The 14,400-nt window shown below is 39.5% G+C and overlaps 1 protein-coding gene and 1 long non-coding RNA gene across 2 annotated transcripts in view; both read right to left on the bottom strand.

The window, feature by feature from the left end:
* LOC103505091 (metal transporter CNNM4-like) overlaps positions 1-14,400 on the bottom strand; it is a 122,814-nt gene that overhangs the window by 68,914 nt on the left and 39,500 nt on the right. The window contains exons 8-13 of the mRNA XM_026820348.1: positions 8,814-9,005; positions 7,834-8,124; positions 6,181-6,324; positions 5,265-5,346; positions 4,713-4,881; positions 4,189-4,266 (exon numbers count right to left, since the gene is read on the bottom strand). Coding sequence (XP_026676149.1) covers positions 4,189-4,266; positions 4,713-4,881; positions 5,265-5,346; positions 6,181-6,324; positions 7,834-8,124; positions 8,814-9,005 — 956 coding nt within the window. The remainder of the gene's footprint in view (positions 1-4,188; positions 4,267-4,712; positions 4,882-5,264; positions 5,347-6,180; positions 6,325-7,833; positions 8,125-8,813; positions 9,006-14,400) is intronic.
* On the bottom strand, positions 9,095-12,256 carry LOC113465705. Its single transcript, XR_003390331.1, has 2 exons — positions 12,120-12,256; positions 9,095-9,134 (listed from the first exon to the last, which is right to left on the bottom strand). It is a non-coding gene; the product is annotated as an uncharacterized LOC113465705 (long non-coding RNA).

Below are 14,400 nucleotides of genomic sequence, written 5' to 3'. Positions count from 1 at the left end.
CTTCAAAATAATAATCAATTTTACAAATGACCAAAGGTAGGTACAAAAGTAGAAATCTCACTTTTCCCATTCAGCGTCTGTTGTCAGAAAGTTGAAAACAACCACATCAAATGAGGGCAGACTTTGTTTGGAAGGCATCTCTTTGGTCAGAGAGCCTATGAACCCTCCCATCAGATCTCGATCTGAAATGAAGAAGAAAGGAAAGAGAGAAAGGAATTTTAATTGTGTTAAGCATATTTAAATGCTTGTCACAAACATCGTTCCCCGATTATTTCACCTAGATAAATTTCATGACATGACTTGGACTCGAACCACCAACCTCCAGATCCAAAGTCCAACGCGTTAACAACTGCACCACTGAGGTTGGTCTCGATCTGAAATGAAGAAAATATTTGAATTTTAAACGCGTTAGGTAGGTAATGATTGCTTAAAAAAAATCATGTAGGTAATAAATTATTTAATAATTAAAATGGATTCCGTGAATTGACTTGGAATTGAATCACCAACCTCCAGATCTGAGATCAATCAACACTACACCTTCAAGGGTGGTTATTTTATGTATTGCACATTGCATAGCTTGTATCGAATACTCGGCGTCCATACAAATTTTGTCTCCACTTTTCGAAAGTCAAGCCTCAACTATCGATAGCGTTCGATAGTCAAAACTATCGATAGTTATCGATAGTGCTATCGATAGTTCTCCTCCTCTAATCACCAACCTCCAGATCTGAGATCAACCAACACTACACCGCCAAGGTGGGTTATTTTATGTATTGCACATTGCATAGCTTGTATCAAATACTCGGCGTCCATACAAATTTTGTCTCAACTTCACTTTTCGAATATTCGAATACCTATGTACCTTGTGCTAAGTAAAACCAAAAATGACAACTTCGACCTATAAAATAACCTTTATTAAAGCATTTAGAATGCGATAATAAAGAAATGACTAAAATTTCTTGTTCTCTTGTGAAAAGAGAAATTGCTAAGTAAAACCAAAAATGACAACTTCGACCTATAAAATAACCTTTATTAAAGCATTTAGAATGCGATAATAAAGAAATGACTAAATTTCTTGTTCTCTTGTGAAAAGAGTAACAGAAAAAGAATACGTGTGATTCTTGTGAAGTTTGCTCTTGTTTCTTGCACCTACCAAAGTTGTGATAGCCAGCCTAATTAGCTTAGTTGGTAGTGTGTCTGCTTTGTAAGCGCTAGACCGCGGATTCAATCCCCCTCCGGGGCGGATTTTATCCTGAACGGATACTGTTCGTTCTCGGAACGGCTGGCTTTGTCGTATCCCGACTTCCTTCTCTAATATAAAGATAACAGAAAAACAAATAAATAAACAATATTTATAACTAACAACTAGGATGCAACTAGAAACAGAAATAAAAAATACAATTCGTTTGTACACATATTTGGGTAAAAGCTACAAAATAATGATATACAATATAAAGATAACAGAAAAACAAATAAATAAACAATATTTATAACTAACAACTAGGATGCAACTAGAAACAGAAATAAAAAATACAAATTGTTTGTACACATATTTGGGTAAAAGCTACAAAATAATGATATATATAAGTACACATGTATTTTTCTGTATTAGTTTAGAAAGCTGATAAGCCAGCGGGCAAGCCAGATTTATTTCTCTTTTGAAAAGCTACCTTAAAATTTGCATTTTTCTAAGAACGAATAACGTTGAACGGTTAAAAAGATACGGAATAATCGTTGTAGCCAGGAAAATATTCCCATGTGCATTAAAAAAGCAACGTTGCCGGGAGGTGCGCGAACGTCAAGAGTTCCATCAACGATAATATCGTTCCCAGAAAAACGCAGACGAATATTTAAATCTTTGATCTACGTACAAAAAAGTATGCTACCTACTTTTAGTTTAGAAAGCTGATAAGCCAGCGGGCAAGCCAGATTTATTTCTCTTTTGAAAAGCTACCTTAAAATTTGCATTTTTCTAAGAACAAATAACGTTGAACGGTTAAAAAGATACGGAATAACCGTTGTAGCCAGGAAAATATTTCCATTTGCATTAAAAAAGCAACGTTGCCGGGAGGTGCGCGAACGTCAAGAGTCCTATCAACGATAATATCGTTCCCAGAAAAACGCAAAGAGTCGAATATTTAAATCTTTGATCTACGTACAAAAAAAGTATGCTATCTTAGATAATGTTGACACATTAAAATGTTTCTGTTAATAACGATAATATTAAAAATAAGATTAAAAATCTAGTAACTTGTGAGTTATAAAAATATCTACAAATCGATAAATTCTAGACAAATAAAATGAGAAAGCTAAAATTGAGTGTATTCCAATTTGCTAAGGCTACTTTAATGCTAACTTCCTCGTAAAAAAAATGCCTGAGATGATCATTGTTAAAAAATTTCGACCGTGGTGGGAATCGAACCCACGACCCTCGGACAGCACAATTAACTGTTTAACGAGGACAGGGTCAGATTTTATTTTTACTAATGGTTAAACCATAATTAAACCATTAAACATAGCGTTCATGGTTTCCAAATGTTTCGAATTAAGTACCTACTTAGACGTACATACTCGTAAAAAAATGCCTGAGATGATCATTGTTAAAAAATTTCGACCGTGGTGGGAATCGAACCCACGACCCTCGGACAGCACAATTAAGTGTTTAACGAGGACAGGGTCAGATTTTATTTTTACTAATGGTTAAACCATAATTAAACCATTAAACATAGCGTTCATAGTTTCCAAATGTTTCGAATTAAGTACCTACTTAGACGTACAATAATTCTAGACAAATAAAATGAGAAAGCTAAAATTGAGTGTATTCCAATTTGCTAAGGCTACTTTAATGCTAACTTCCTCGTTAAATTTTTTAAAAAAAAAAAAAAAAAACAAACAAAAAAACCTGATGAGCACCCACTCTATCAGGTTGTTGTTAACGGCTTAGCTAAGGCCGGGGGTTGATGGTCTTCAGCCAAGTTTATTTGGCTCGTCTTGAACCACATATTAATATGTGCGATCAACCATCGTGAAGACTTGGGCTTGGTATTTTAAAGCCATAGTATTACCCCTTTAGAAAACTGTCAGCTAGCTGGGCTGGTTAAGGAGATGAAGGAGGTTGCTGGTCTACTCCCTGTTTATAGTCCCCCAGCCAGACTACTGGTCTACTCTCTGTTTATAGTCCCCCAGCCAGACTCTATCAGGTAGACCTGATCAGGTGTATCTGTCATCAGATCTCACTGATAGTGAGTGGGGCTGTCCTTAATTGAGTTGAAGGCAACCACCAGGCGTAGGCGATTTTAATGCCGGAGGCGTTTGGTATGAAAGGTAAAAAAAAAAAAAAAAAAAAAAAAAAAAAAAAAAAAAAAAAATCAAGAAATAGATACAAGATTTATACAGGCCCAGAATTTATGCTTAAATTGTTTTTCTCGAAGCCTGTTTGAAATTTCGAAAAAAAAAACGTAGCTTTTTGATTTTTAATGCGGATATTTTGGCAATATCGCGATTCGCGAAAAATTTCGCGAAGTCCCCGAAACGGGGGCCAACTTTAAAATCTTAAATGAGAACCTCCTGTTTGTGATACATCATATCAAAGGTCTTAAGAATTTCGAAAGATTTTAAATTTCGAAACATCGATTTTCACCCCCGGAGGCCATCAGGGTCGGAAGTCTAAATTTCATTTTTGGGTCCGAATTTCAATATGAACCATTAATGGGACCTATTTGAAGCACAAATCATCAATCGATATGAATTTCCCATTTTTGGTGCTTTCCCTATTGGCCGGAGAACATGGAAAAATGAAAATTTGAATAGGCCATAACTCGGGCCCTGGTTGTCGGATCGAGCTCAAACTTGTACCAAAGTACTACGTTCCTTAATACCTTTGATATGACGTATCACAAACAGGGGGTTCTCATTTAAGATTTTAAATTTGGCCTCCGTTTCGAGGACTTCGCGAAATTTTTCTCGAATCGCGATATTTCCAAAATATCCGCATTAAAAATCAAAAAGTTACGGGTTTTTTGTTTTTCGAATTTTCCAACAAGCTTCGAGAAAAACAGTTTGAGCATAAATTCTGGGACATCCTGTATGTAGTATGTAACTCATATATTTGAGTGTGATCTGCACTAATGGCACTATAGTTGGGATCCAGCACTATAAATAGTTCTATGGGATATACTTTGTACTTACGTTTCTATGGTTACCGGTGCCGGTGTTTTCTGGTGAGATCTGTCGACTATTATTATCATTAGCATATGAGTGAAGAAGCTGAAACAGAAATGAGTTCAGTCAGGGGCGATAGCACGTAGAATCCACCAACTCCCGATAGATCACTGAAGTTAATCAACATTGAGCATGAATAGTGTCCGGATGGGTGACCATCTGGACAATTGCTTTCTGACGGCTTTTCCCGGCTCCACTCAGGCTGAGTGAGGTAAATGTGAGGAGGCAAGTACATAGCTTCAAATATTCTTTTAGATTCTTAGAATAGAACTAAAGAGTCCCTTTTAAGCTTGTTGCTGAATGAAGAGAAAAATCCCCTTCACAGTTATACAGTGAGAGAGAGTCAGAGAGCTTAAAAAAGATCGTTTTTCACATTAAAAAAGGTTACTATAACTTGAAAAAGGTTACTATAATCTAAGGTCGCTAGACGTAACAGTTCCAGGAGAACGTAATTCCCTAGTTCTTTCTCTTCAACTTTTCAATACTCTTACCTTCTCAACTTCATCTTCAAATTGATCGCCAGCACTCATAGATTCTTCACTCTTTTTGCTTTTCTCCATCAGAGTGGCTCTCTTGGCAGCCAGATAGAAAGAGCGACGTATTTTGACATAGAACATTTCCGTGGTAGCACGCACAGAATAGTCAGGCACGAATGTATACCTGGAATAGAAATCACAATAATTAATTTTCATTTTCATATTAAATATGTAAAGCTAAGATTTAGAAACCACCTTCGTTTCTCGGTCACTCCCTCTATTTCAACAGATTCTTGAAACGGAATAACTTCCTAAAATGTATATACCCAGCTCAATTTTTTCTTAGCAACTTTTATGGGCATTGCAGCGTTACCGTGATGGTCTCAACTCCAAACTCAATGTCCATTACATTCCTTGTTTGCTACAAAAAATCTTACTAGAAAAGTTATAAGTATTTATGAGAAATTTTCTGTTTTCTGTCCATTTTAACCGCATAGTCTAATCTAAATAAAGCAACTGTAGCATTTCACGAATCTTCAATTGAAATCAATATTGTGTTTAGCATACCTGAGAATGGAGTCTAGGTTGACACTTTGCAAACTTCCACCATATGCCTGAGCAGCACTACTGTTATTGGTGGGTGACTCCGCTGTAAATACAAGAAATGGATAACATTTGTTAATAAGTTAAGTAAGTCAGCTCCCATGGCGTAGTGGTCACTGCGCTCGCCTTGCACGCGGGAGACCTGGGTTCGATTCTCGGCGGGGTCAAGAAATTTGTATCATGCAAATGATTGATTCCGTGACTGGCCGTTACGGGGCCCACTCAGCCTCGTGAGGAAAATGAGTAGCTATGTAATATAAATGCGCATAGCGACCGGTGCCAGCATGGTAGGTAATTGGGAGCTGGATTATTGCGATATATGTATTTGGAAAAATCCTACAATGCTGCAGTGAGCACCAAAGTTGTGATATAGTAACACAAAGAAAAGAGCTCGCCTTGCACGCGGGAGACCCGGGTTCGATTCCCGGCGGGGTCAAGAAATTTGTATCATGCAAATGATTGATTCCGTGACTGGCCGTTACGGGGCCCACTCAGCCTCGTGAGGAAAATGAGTAGCTATGTAATATAAATGCGCATAGCGACCAATGCCAGCATGGTAGGTAATTGGGAGCTGAATTATTGCGATATATGTATTTGGAAAAATCCTACAATGCTGCAGTGAGCACCAAAGTTGTGATATAGTAACACAAAGAAAGACATTTATTTATTTATAATAAGTTAAGTAACGTTGCACGTGGTTGGTATTCGGATGGGTGACCACCTGAGCATACGGCTAATCATATGCTGCTGGCTTTCTTCCCTTCCCTACTCAGACTGGGTGAGGATCAAGGTGCTGTTAAAATCACAGCGACAGAAATATCTGATATGACTTTCGTACCTAAGACCAAGGCTAAATCCGAAACAGCGGAGGAAAACTTACCAATTCCAATGTTCTGAGTGAGGGCCTGGCAGCCAAAGTAACTGAAAGGCCCGGCCTCATACACCAGATTCTCCTTGCCCACCACAACCTCGGCACGGCCTTCCAAGATGAGAACGAAATAGTCCACGGGTTTGTTCTGAAAACACAAAATAACATGACGTTTATCAGTGAGTCAAAAGTTGCAATGACAAGAACATGTTAGAGGAAGTAACCGTAATGTCCGTAATAAGAGGTACCTACTAATCTTGTTAGATCCATAAATGTTAGTAAACAACACACAAGCATCAGCATTGTTGTCAACATACACAACATTGCCCCCATCCGTGGCATAAACATTGTGGGTTAGTGTAGCAGTTGTCTTGATTACTGATATATGACGTGATTTTTCGATGTTAGTAAATACAACACACACATTTCCAAACTCTTGCTATTGAGTTCCACTTTCCATTTGAACTCTGTAGTACAGTAATCTTTAGGCTCGTCTCACATTGCACGCGTAGACGCGACTTTGAGTAGCGCGTAGTCGGCTGCTAAACCAAACCTAGGAAAATGATAGATATTAGAGACCGTCTATAGCTCTATAGACTCTGTATCATTTTCATAGGTTTAGTTTTGCAGCCGACTGCGCGCTACTCAAAGTCGCGTCGCGCGTCTACAAGTTCAATGTGAGACGTGCCTTACTCTGCAACCCAAAATTCCGCAAATTCGGTTAGTAAAACATACACACACATTGAGTTAATCGAGTCACTATGTCATTATCAAACTTTCACACTCGAAACCAAGTTATATTCGATTGTGTGAAATTTAATTCAGTCAAACATGGCTGAACCAATGAGATTCCGCTTCGGACGTAGTAAACACAGCGAAATCTCACAATCACATTGGTTCAGCCATGTTTGACTAAATTAAATTTCACATAATCGAATACAACTCCACACAGTGGCGTAGCGTGGTCTAAAGTCAAGTGTAAGGCGTGTAGGGCACTAATTTCCATCACCATGCACATTACTACATAAGTTATGCACATACTTCTTCATAAATATTTAAAGTCAATATTTAAGGGTATTTGAGTAAATTTAGAGTGTATGGCCGCCATACACGCCCTACATGGACGCTACGCCACTGACTCCACATAACACCACGCTCGCTATATCTTACACTTAAATGAGAGTTTCGGCGCTGTTGTGCGTGGATTTCCTATGCACCGAATTCTGAGGAGGCAACGGTGTTTTTTTCACGGGATTGGGTCGGACAAAGTTTCTCGCTACGATACTCTGCAAAATTGAGGTGAATTCAGGCAGATTTTTGTAGAGATTTTATTTGGTTTTGTCAAAAGAATGTTAAAAGAGTAAGAAAGAGAAATGGAGCTCTAAGAGTTAATTGGTAGAGAACGCCTCAATAGGACAGCATTTAGCAGAAAAGGACCATCCAAAAATATAGAAATTTTACCTTCGATCTATAATATTGTAGATAGCTATCCTCCTACTTATTGTAGATAGCTATCCTGAGTGCACATTACAGATCTTAAGGAAAATAACTAATAGCTACGCGTTTTTTAAGGGATTTGAAAGTTGGTTTCTGTTGGCTGGTTCCTTTCTGTGTAATCCTGTCCAATAAGCTTCCCACGTAAAAATCTATAGAGTATTGACTTACTTGAGCTGAGGAACTGGAAGGTGGCCAAGTTGAGTTGCGGCGAAATATGAATCCGCTGCGCTTCCGACTTTTCCGCGAACAGCGTAAAGTCCTGGCCCCGATGCGACGACTGTTTGTGCCGCTTGGTCTTGTGTTGATTGTCCGTCCAGACGTCCGTTTCGTCCATGATCTCGGCTTGGATAAGCTCTTCTATGACGTCTTCTAGCGTGATGAGACCGACGGTTTCGTAGAATGGATCTCCCTCGCCTTCGTTGTTGACGCGATGAACGAACGCCATGTGACCTTTGATACCTGAGGAGGGAAGAGGAAGTGATTATTATTATTTTTTTTTTTCCTTAAGAGGTTTGATAGTGGGAACTGTAACTGCTAAGGTCTCATCGTCCCGAAATCGAGGAAGTAAGGAAGACAGGATAAGAGAAAGTCAGTCGTTCCGAGAACGAATATTATCCGTTCATCATAAAATCCAACCCGGGCGGGAATCGAACCCGAGGCCTGGCGCTCACAAGGCATACGCGCTACCAACCAAGGAAAACTCCTTAAATACGAAGGAAAACTTCTTAAATACTACAGAACTTTAGAGACTTTGTAAACAAGAAAAGCACCTTGGATGGGATCTAAGGCGTATTTTTTCCCCTATAGGAACGCTGTGTTCCAATGGTTGTCCGGTTAACTACTATCACATCAAATCAAATCTCAAATTCTTTGTGGTAAAGCAGAGCTTTTTCACAACTTTAGTGGATATCACAGCATTATTAAGTGCCTCTTTTGCAATCAATTTCCATAATTCAATAATCTTTTTACGCTAGTAATGCCGCCACTGGTCGCTTCTCAATTGTCCTCACGAGGCTGTGCACCCCGAACTCCAAGCGCAGAGCCGAAAAACTTCAACCCCGCCGGGAATCGAACCCGGGACCTCCGGCGTGCAAACCTAGTGTGATACCCACTTGGGCACAGATTTTTGCCTCAACTACAAACTATACCTTCTTTGAATTGTTTGAGCAGTACGTCCAGTGTCGTATCCTCGAACACAAAGTAGCACGAGTTCTGATAGAATTGGCACAGGGTTTTCAGTGGCGTGTTGTCGTCGGGATCTACCAGAGCCAAGTCCTTGATGTAGAACATGGTCACAATATTGGTGCGTCGGTCTTCATACACAGGAATACGGGAGTAACCTGCAAAGAAAGAAAACATCAAATTAAAATCAAATCTTCAACGCCAGCGTTCGTGAGCCAAGTCCTTGATGTAGAACATGGTCACAATATTGGTGCGTCGGTCTTCATACACAGGAATACGGGAGTAACCTGCAAAGAAAGAGAACATCAAATTAAAATCAAATCTTCAACGCCAGCGTTCGAAGAGTAAAAAACACCTCTCTCGCGGTTTTGGTCTGATGGTGAGAATCTGAGTATTTTCGAAGGCTCACCAAATTTTCTTCGTTGAATGTCGAATTCTTTTTAATTTTATTTTATTAAAATCAAATCATTAAGGTCTGGGGCCACTAAGTGAGTTTAAACTCGGTTTAAGTTTAACTCTCGGATTAAGCAATCTGATTGGCTATTTTTTACTTTTTTTTTCTATCAACTACTCAGATTGTTTAATTCGAGAGTTCAACTTAAACGGAGTTTAAAGTCACATTGTATCATGTGATAAAGGTTTATACATTAGAGGTACAAGAAAAGGGATTCTACGCCGGCGGCATTGTCCTCCAGTGAAGTTTAGCGTTCGTAGAGTAAAAAACACCTCTCTCGCGGTTTTGGTCTGATGGTGAGAATCTGAGTATTTTCGAAGGCTCACCAAATTTTCTTAGTTCAATGTCGAATTCTTTTTAATTTTATTTTATTAAAATCAAATCATTAAGGTCCGGGGTCACGGGCCACTAAGTGAGTTTAAACTCGGTTTAAGTTTAACTCTCGGATTAAGCAATCTGATTGGCTATTTTTTACTTTTTTTTCTATCAACTACTCAGACTGTTTAATTCGAAAGTTCAACTTAAACGGAGTTTAAAGTCACATTGTATCATGTGATAAAGGTTTATACATTAGAGGTACAAAAAAAGGGATTCTACGCCGGCAACATTGTCCTCCAGTGAAGTTCGGACAAAGAGACTCTTTAGTCCAAATCCTACAGACCACTCTCATTTTCACAATTCAAAGCACATTCCTATCCATGCTTACCTACACAAATACAAAATAGGACAACAAAAATACAACATACAAAAATCATAAAAAAAAACCAACAACAACTGATTATAGGGGTACACGGAAGGCTGACTGCACATTTCTACATTTCATAAAAAAAAAAGAAAAATAAATAAACGCATTCTGAATGGCATACTTCAAATTCCGTGCATCCAGGCATTGGAAATATGTTTCTACCAGTGGGATTTTATATTAGGGCAACTGCTCTGAGCTGCTCCACAAGAGACCAAATGAGTCATTTCACTTCGCAATATGCCTACAGGGTGGACTCATACTTAGAGTCTTGGCGGGGGTATGCAGAGCAGAGTCCCTAGTACACTTTGCAGAGCAAACAAACACCTTAAGCCGCTAGTCTAGAAAGTGATTCTCGCAATATGCCTACAGGGTGGACTCATACTTAGAGTCTTGGCGGGGGTATGCAGAGCAGAGTCCCTAGTACACTTTGAAGAGCAAACAAACACCTTAAGCCGCTACTATGGATTTTATATTAGGGCAACTGCTCTGAGCTGCTCCACAAGAGACCAAATGAGTCATTTCCCTTCGCAATATGCCTACAGGGTGGACTTAGAGTCTTGGCGGGGGTATGCAGAGCAGAGTCCCTAGTACACTTTGAAGAGCAAACAAACACCTTAAGCCACTAGTCTATAAAGTGATTCGATTTATGTGACGAAATTTTCGAAGGACCTTCAAGAAGTTTGATTTGCCCTCATATATTTGATTTGCCTTTACTACTTCAGTAAATGTTTCGATTCGGTGACGAAAGGTGAAGTTAAAACTCAAGAAATGTAGAGAAGGCGAAACTATTTCTACTCCCGGTATCCATGCCATGATTGGGCCCAGGCCACAATCTGAGTACTCGGTTCAAGTTTCGGATTCAGCAATCTGATTGGCTACAAAGTTTGAAATGAACCAATCAGCTTTCTTCAAGAGTTAAACTTAAACCGAGTTTAAACCAAAATTGTAGTCCGGTCAGCAATCTGATTGGCTACAAAGTTTGAAATGAACCAATCAGCTTTCTTCAAGAGTTAAACTTAAACCGAGTTTAAACCAAAATTGTGGTCCGGTTCATGGGACACCTTACCCTGTATAAAAAAAAAAAACTAATGTTCTGTGTTTTTTGGGCTATTTTAATAAAATTTTCTACTCCCAAGTACGTATACGCTACGGTCAGAGGAGTCTCGTCACTGTTTTGACTCTAAGCTGTATGCTCGCCTCTATGCTCGTCTCTGCCAAATGTGAACGCCATGTTATTTATACAGAGACTCGTGACGTCCGAACTAGACATACGACAGGGGTGTTTGTACTTTTTTTTGCCAGACTGTGCGAAACCGCAAGGCAGAGGGTCGTCGCTTGAATTTTGTGTTATTTGTTGTACATAATTTTGTCTTAAGGTGTGTCCACACATAGTCGACCGGCCGTCAATCAATGTCGACTGAACCGTCCACACTGCCTCAATAGCTTGGATTCACCTCGTCGATCGACGGCCGGTCGACTATGTTTGGACACACGTTTACCCTCAGGTCTACATGTTGTCTCTGTTGGTAAATTTTTGGACTTTTTTCATGCAAACTGTGGTTGCACAGAACCCACTGCACAGAATTTCACAATTATGTATTACATTACACCTTCAAGGTAAATTCGGGTTCTTTGTCTCCGCAATTTTTGCTCACCAAAAAGCTTTTCCCAGAATTTCAGAGCAGCAAAACTAGTTTCACACTCATAGATTCGCCTCGTCGATCGACGGCCGGTCGACTATGTTTGGACACACGTTTACCCTCAGGTCTACATGTTGTCCCTGTTGGTAAAATTTTGGACTATTTTCATGCAAACTGTGCTTGCACAGAATTTCACAATTATGTATTACATTACACCTTCAAGGTAAATTCGGGTTGTTTGTCTCCGCAATTTTTGCTCACCAAAAAGCTTTTCCCAAAATTTCAGAGCAGCAAAACAAGTTTCACACTCACCTCAATATGCCTGACAATCTAGGCTCGGAAAATCGTTGATCCCTTCTACACTAGTTTCACACCTCAATATGCCTGACAATCTAGGCTCGGAAAATCGTTGATCCCTTCTACTCTGACTTACCAGACTTCATGATTTCGGACACGGTTTCAAAATCCAAGATGGCGTCGTAGGATAACATGTACACGTCTTCCAGCTTGGTCATCACATCTCCCACGATCTTGCGGCGAAGTTCCAAAGCTCCCGAGATAATGTTCACCTCATCCTTCTCAAGGTCGTTGAACTCCGTGGTCACCTGCAAACACAACGGGCAATAAAGGGTTAATAATTTTTGCTAATGCCAATGACCCCCCGGGCCTTGGCTGATTTTTAAAAATTCCAAAAAAAAAAAATAGACAATTCGATAGCTAATCCGAGAGCTAAACTTAAACCGATTTTAAACTCACATCGTGGTCTCGGACCCGAATGAAACTGAAGGAAGGAAAAGAAGGGATGTTATGTATTTGGGACACTTTTGACCCCCAATAGAGTACGAGATTAATTGTGTTAGGGATACATAAATGGTCACAAGACTCAAAACTCTCATATGTAAGTCATCATCATCATCAGTCATCACATTTTTCATTCCACGGGCGTATATCCCACCTTCTCAGCCCCTGCGGATGGACACACATTATGTACAAGTAGCATGCTAGAATTAAATGAAGACATTACTGTCCTGGAAGCTTAACCCATCCTTTAGGGCTGTTTGACCCGACACCTAAGCCTCGGCGTGAGCTTTTTGTGTAAAGATTCCATGTTGGACTTATCAGAGCTATCAGAGAAAGGACAGTTAGTCCAATGATAACGCGATTGCTTGCAAATCCAATGGTATCAACCATAGATTCGCCTCGTCGATCGACGGCCGGTCGACTATGTTTGGACACACGTTTACCCTCAGGTCTACATGTTGTCCCTGTTGGTAAATTTTTGGACTTTTTTCATGCAAACTGTGCTTGCACAGAACACAGAATTTCACAATTATGTATTACATTACACCTACAAGGTAAATTCGGGTTTGTGTCCGCAATTTTTGCTCACCAAAAAGCTTTTCCCAGAATTTCAGAGCAGCAAAACTAGTTTCAACGGTCAGAGGAGTCTCGTCACTGTTTTGACTCTAAGCTGTATGCTCGCCTCTATGCTCTATGCTCGTCTCTGCCAAATGTGAACGCCGTGTTATTTATACAGAGACTTGTGACGTCCGAACTAGACATACGACAGGGGTGTTTGTACTTTTCTAAAAGGGGGTTTTTTTTTTTTTTTTTTTTTTTCATTCCATAGGTATAAGGGATTACGGGATAATCTGGATATAAGTCTGATATGAACGATGAATTTATCTTAATAGGACTGAACGAAAAGTATAAAAGATAGAGAAAAGAACAGTAACTGCTAAGGTCTCATAGTCCCAAAATCCAAGAGAGAAGGAAGACAGGATAGGAGAAAGCCCAGAAAGCCCACCGTTCCGAGAACGGACATTATCCGTTCAGGAAAAAAATCCGCCGCTGGCAGGAACCGAACCCGCGGCCTACCGCTTACAAGGCAGACGCCCTACCAGCCAAGCTAATTAAGCTGGCTAAGTCAAAATGAAAATTATGTATCAAAAGATTTTTTTCTCCTTTTTACAAAATTGGCAGACAGTCTTTTGCAAGGTTTATTGTCAGAAAGAGAAAACCAGACCTATTACGAACAAAATATGACCATGTCATGCTATGTGTCATATGAGTCTAGCCGTGCTATGACATAACACCACAGGAATTGACATGCTACAAGAATGATATATGACCATACGAATTACTCATTAGTTAATTGAATTCAAGAAGGTGAGGTTGGTAAATTTCACAGATGGTTCGTGTTCAGCATCTATTCGTCTAGCTGAGGTGTGAAACATGGACACACATTATGTACAAGTAGCATGCTAGAATTAAATGAAGACATTACTGTCCTGGAAGCTTAACCCATCCTTTAGGGCTGTTTGTCTCGACACCTAAGCCTCGGCCTGAGCTTTTTGTGTAAAGAGCCAACTGTCGCAACAAGTAGACATTCATGATTCCATGTTGGGGACTCATCAGAGCTATCAGAGAAAGGACAGTTGGTCCAATGATAACGCGATTGCTTGCAAATCCAATGGTATCAAGAAAGGACAGTCACATTTTGGAAACCTGGTATATTTTTTGGTTTTTATAGGACACATTACAAGTAGGTGACATCATTCAAATCCAAACATATTCCGGTTCATTCTGGATTGAAGCCACGCAACGCCCCTTATCTTTACATACGAACTTAACCCGTAACGAACGTGAGGGCAAAATAAAATTTATTAAATAAATAAATCAATCACATGATATAAATCTCGTTTTTAGCTAAA

The sequence above is a fragment of the Diaphorina citri genome, unplaced genomic scaffold, assembly GCF_000475195.1.
Source record: "Diaphorina citri unplaced genomic scaffold, Diaci psyllid genome assembly version 1.1 scaffold8, whole genome shotgun sequence".
In the NCBI taxonomy this organism is placed as follows: Eukaryota; Metazoa; Arthropoda; class Insecta; order Hemiptera; family Psyllidae; genus Diaphorina; species Diaphorina citri.
This window is presented reverse-complemented; position numbering and strand designations above follow the sequence as displayed.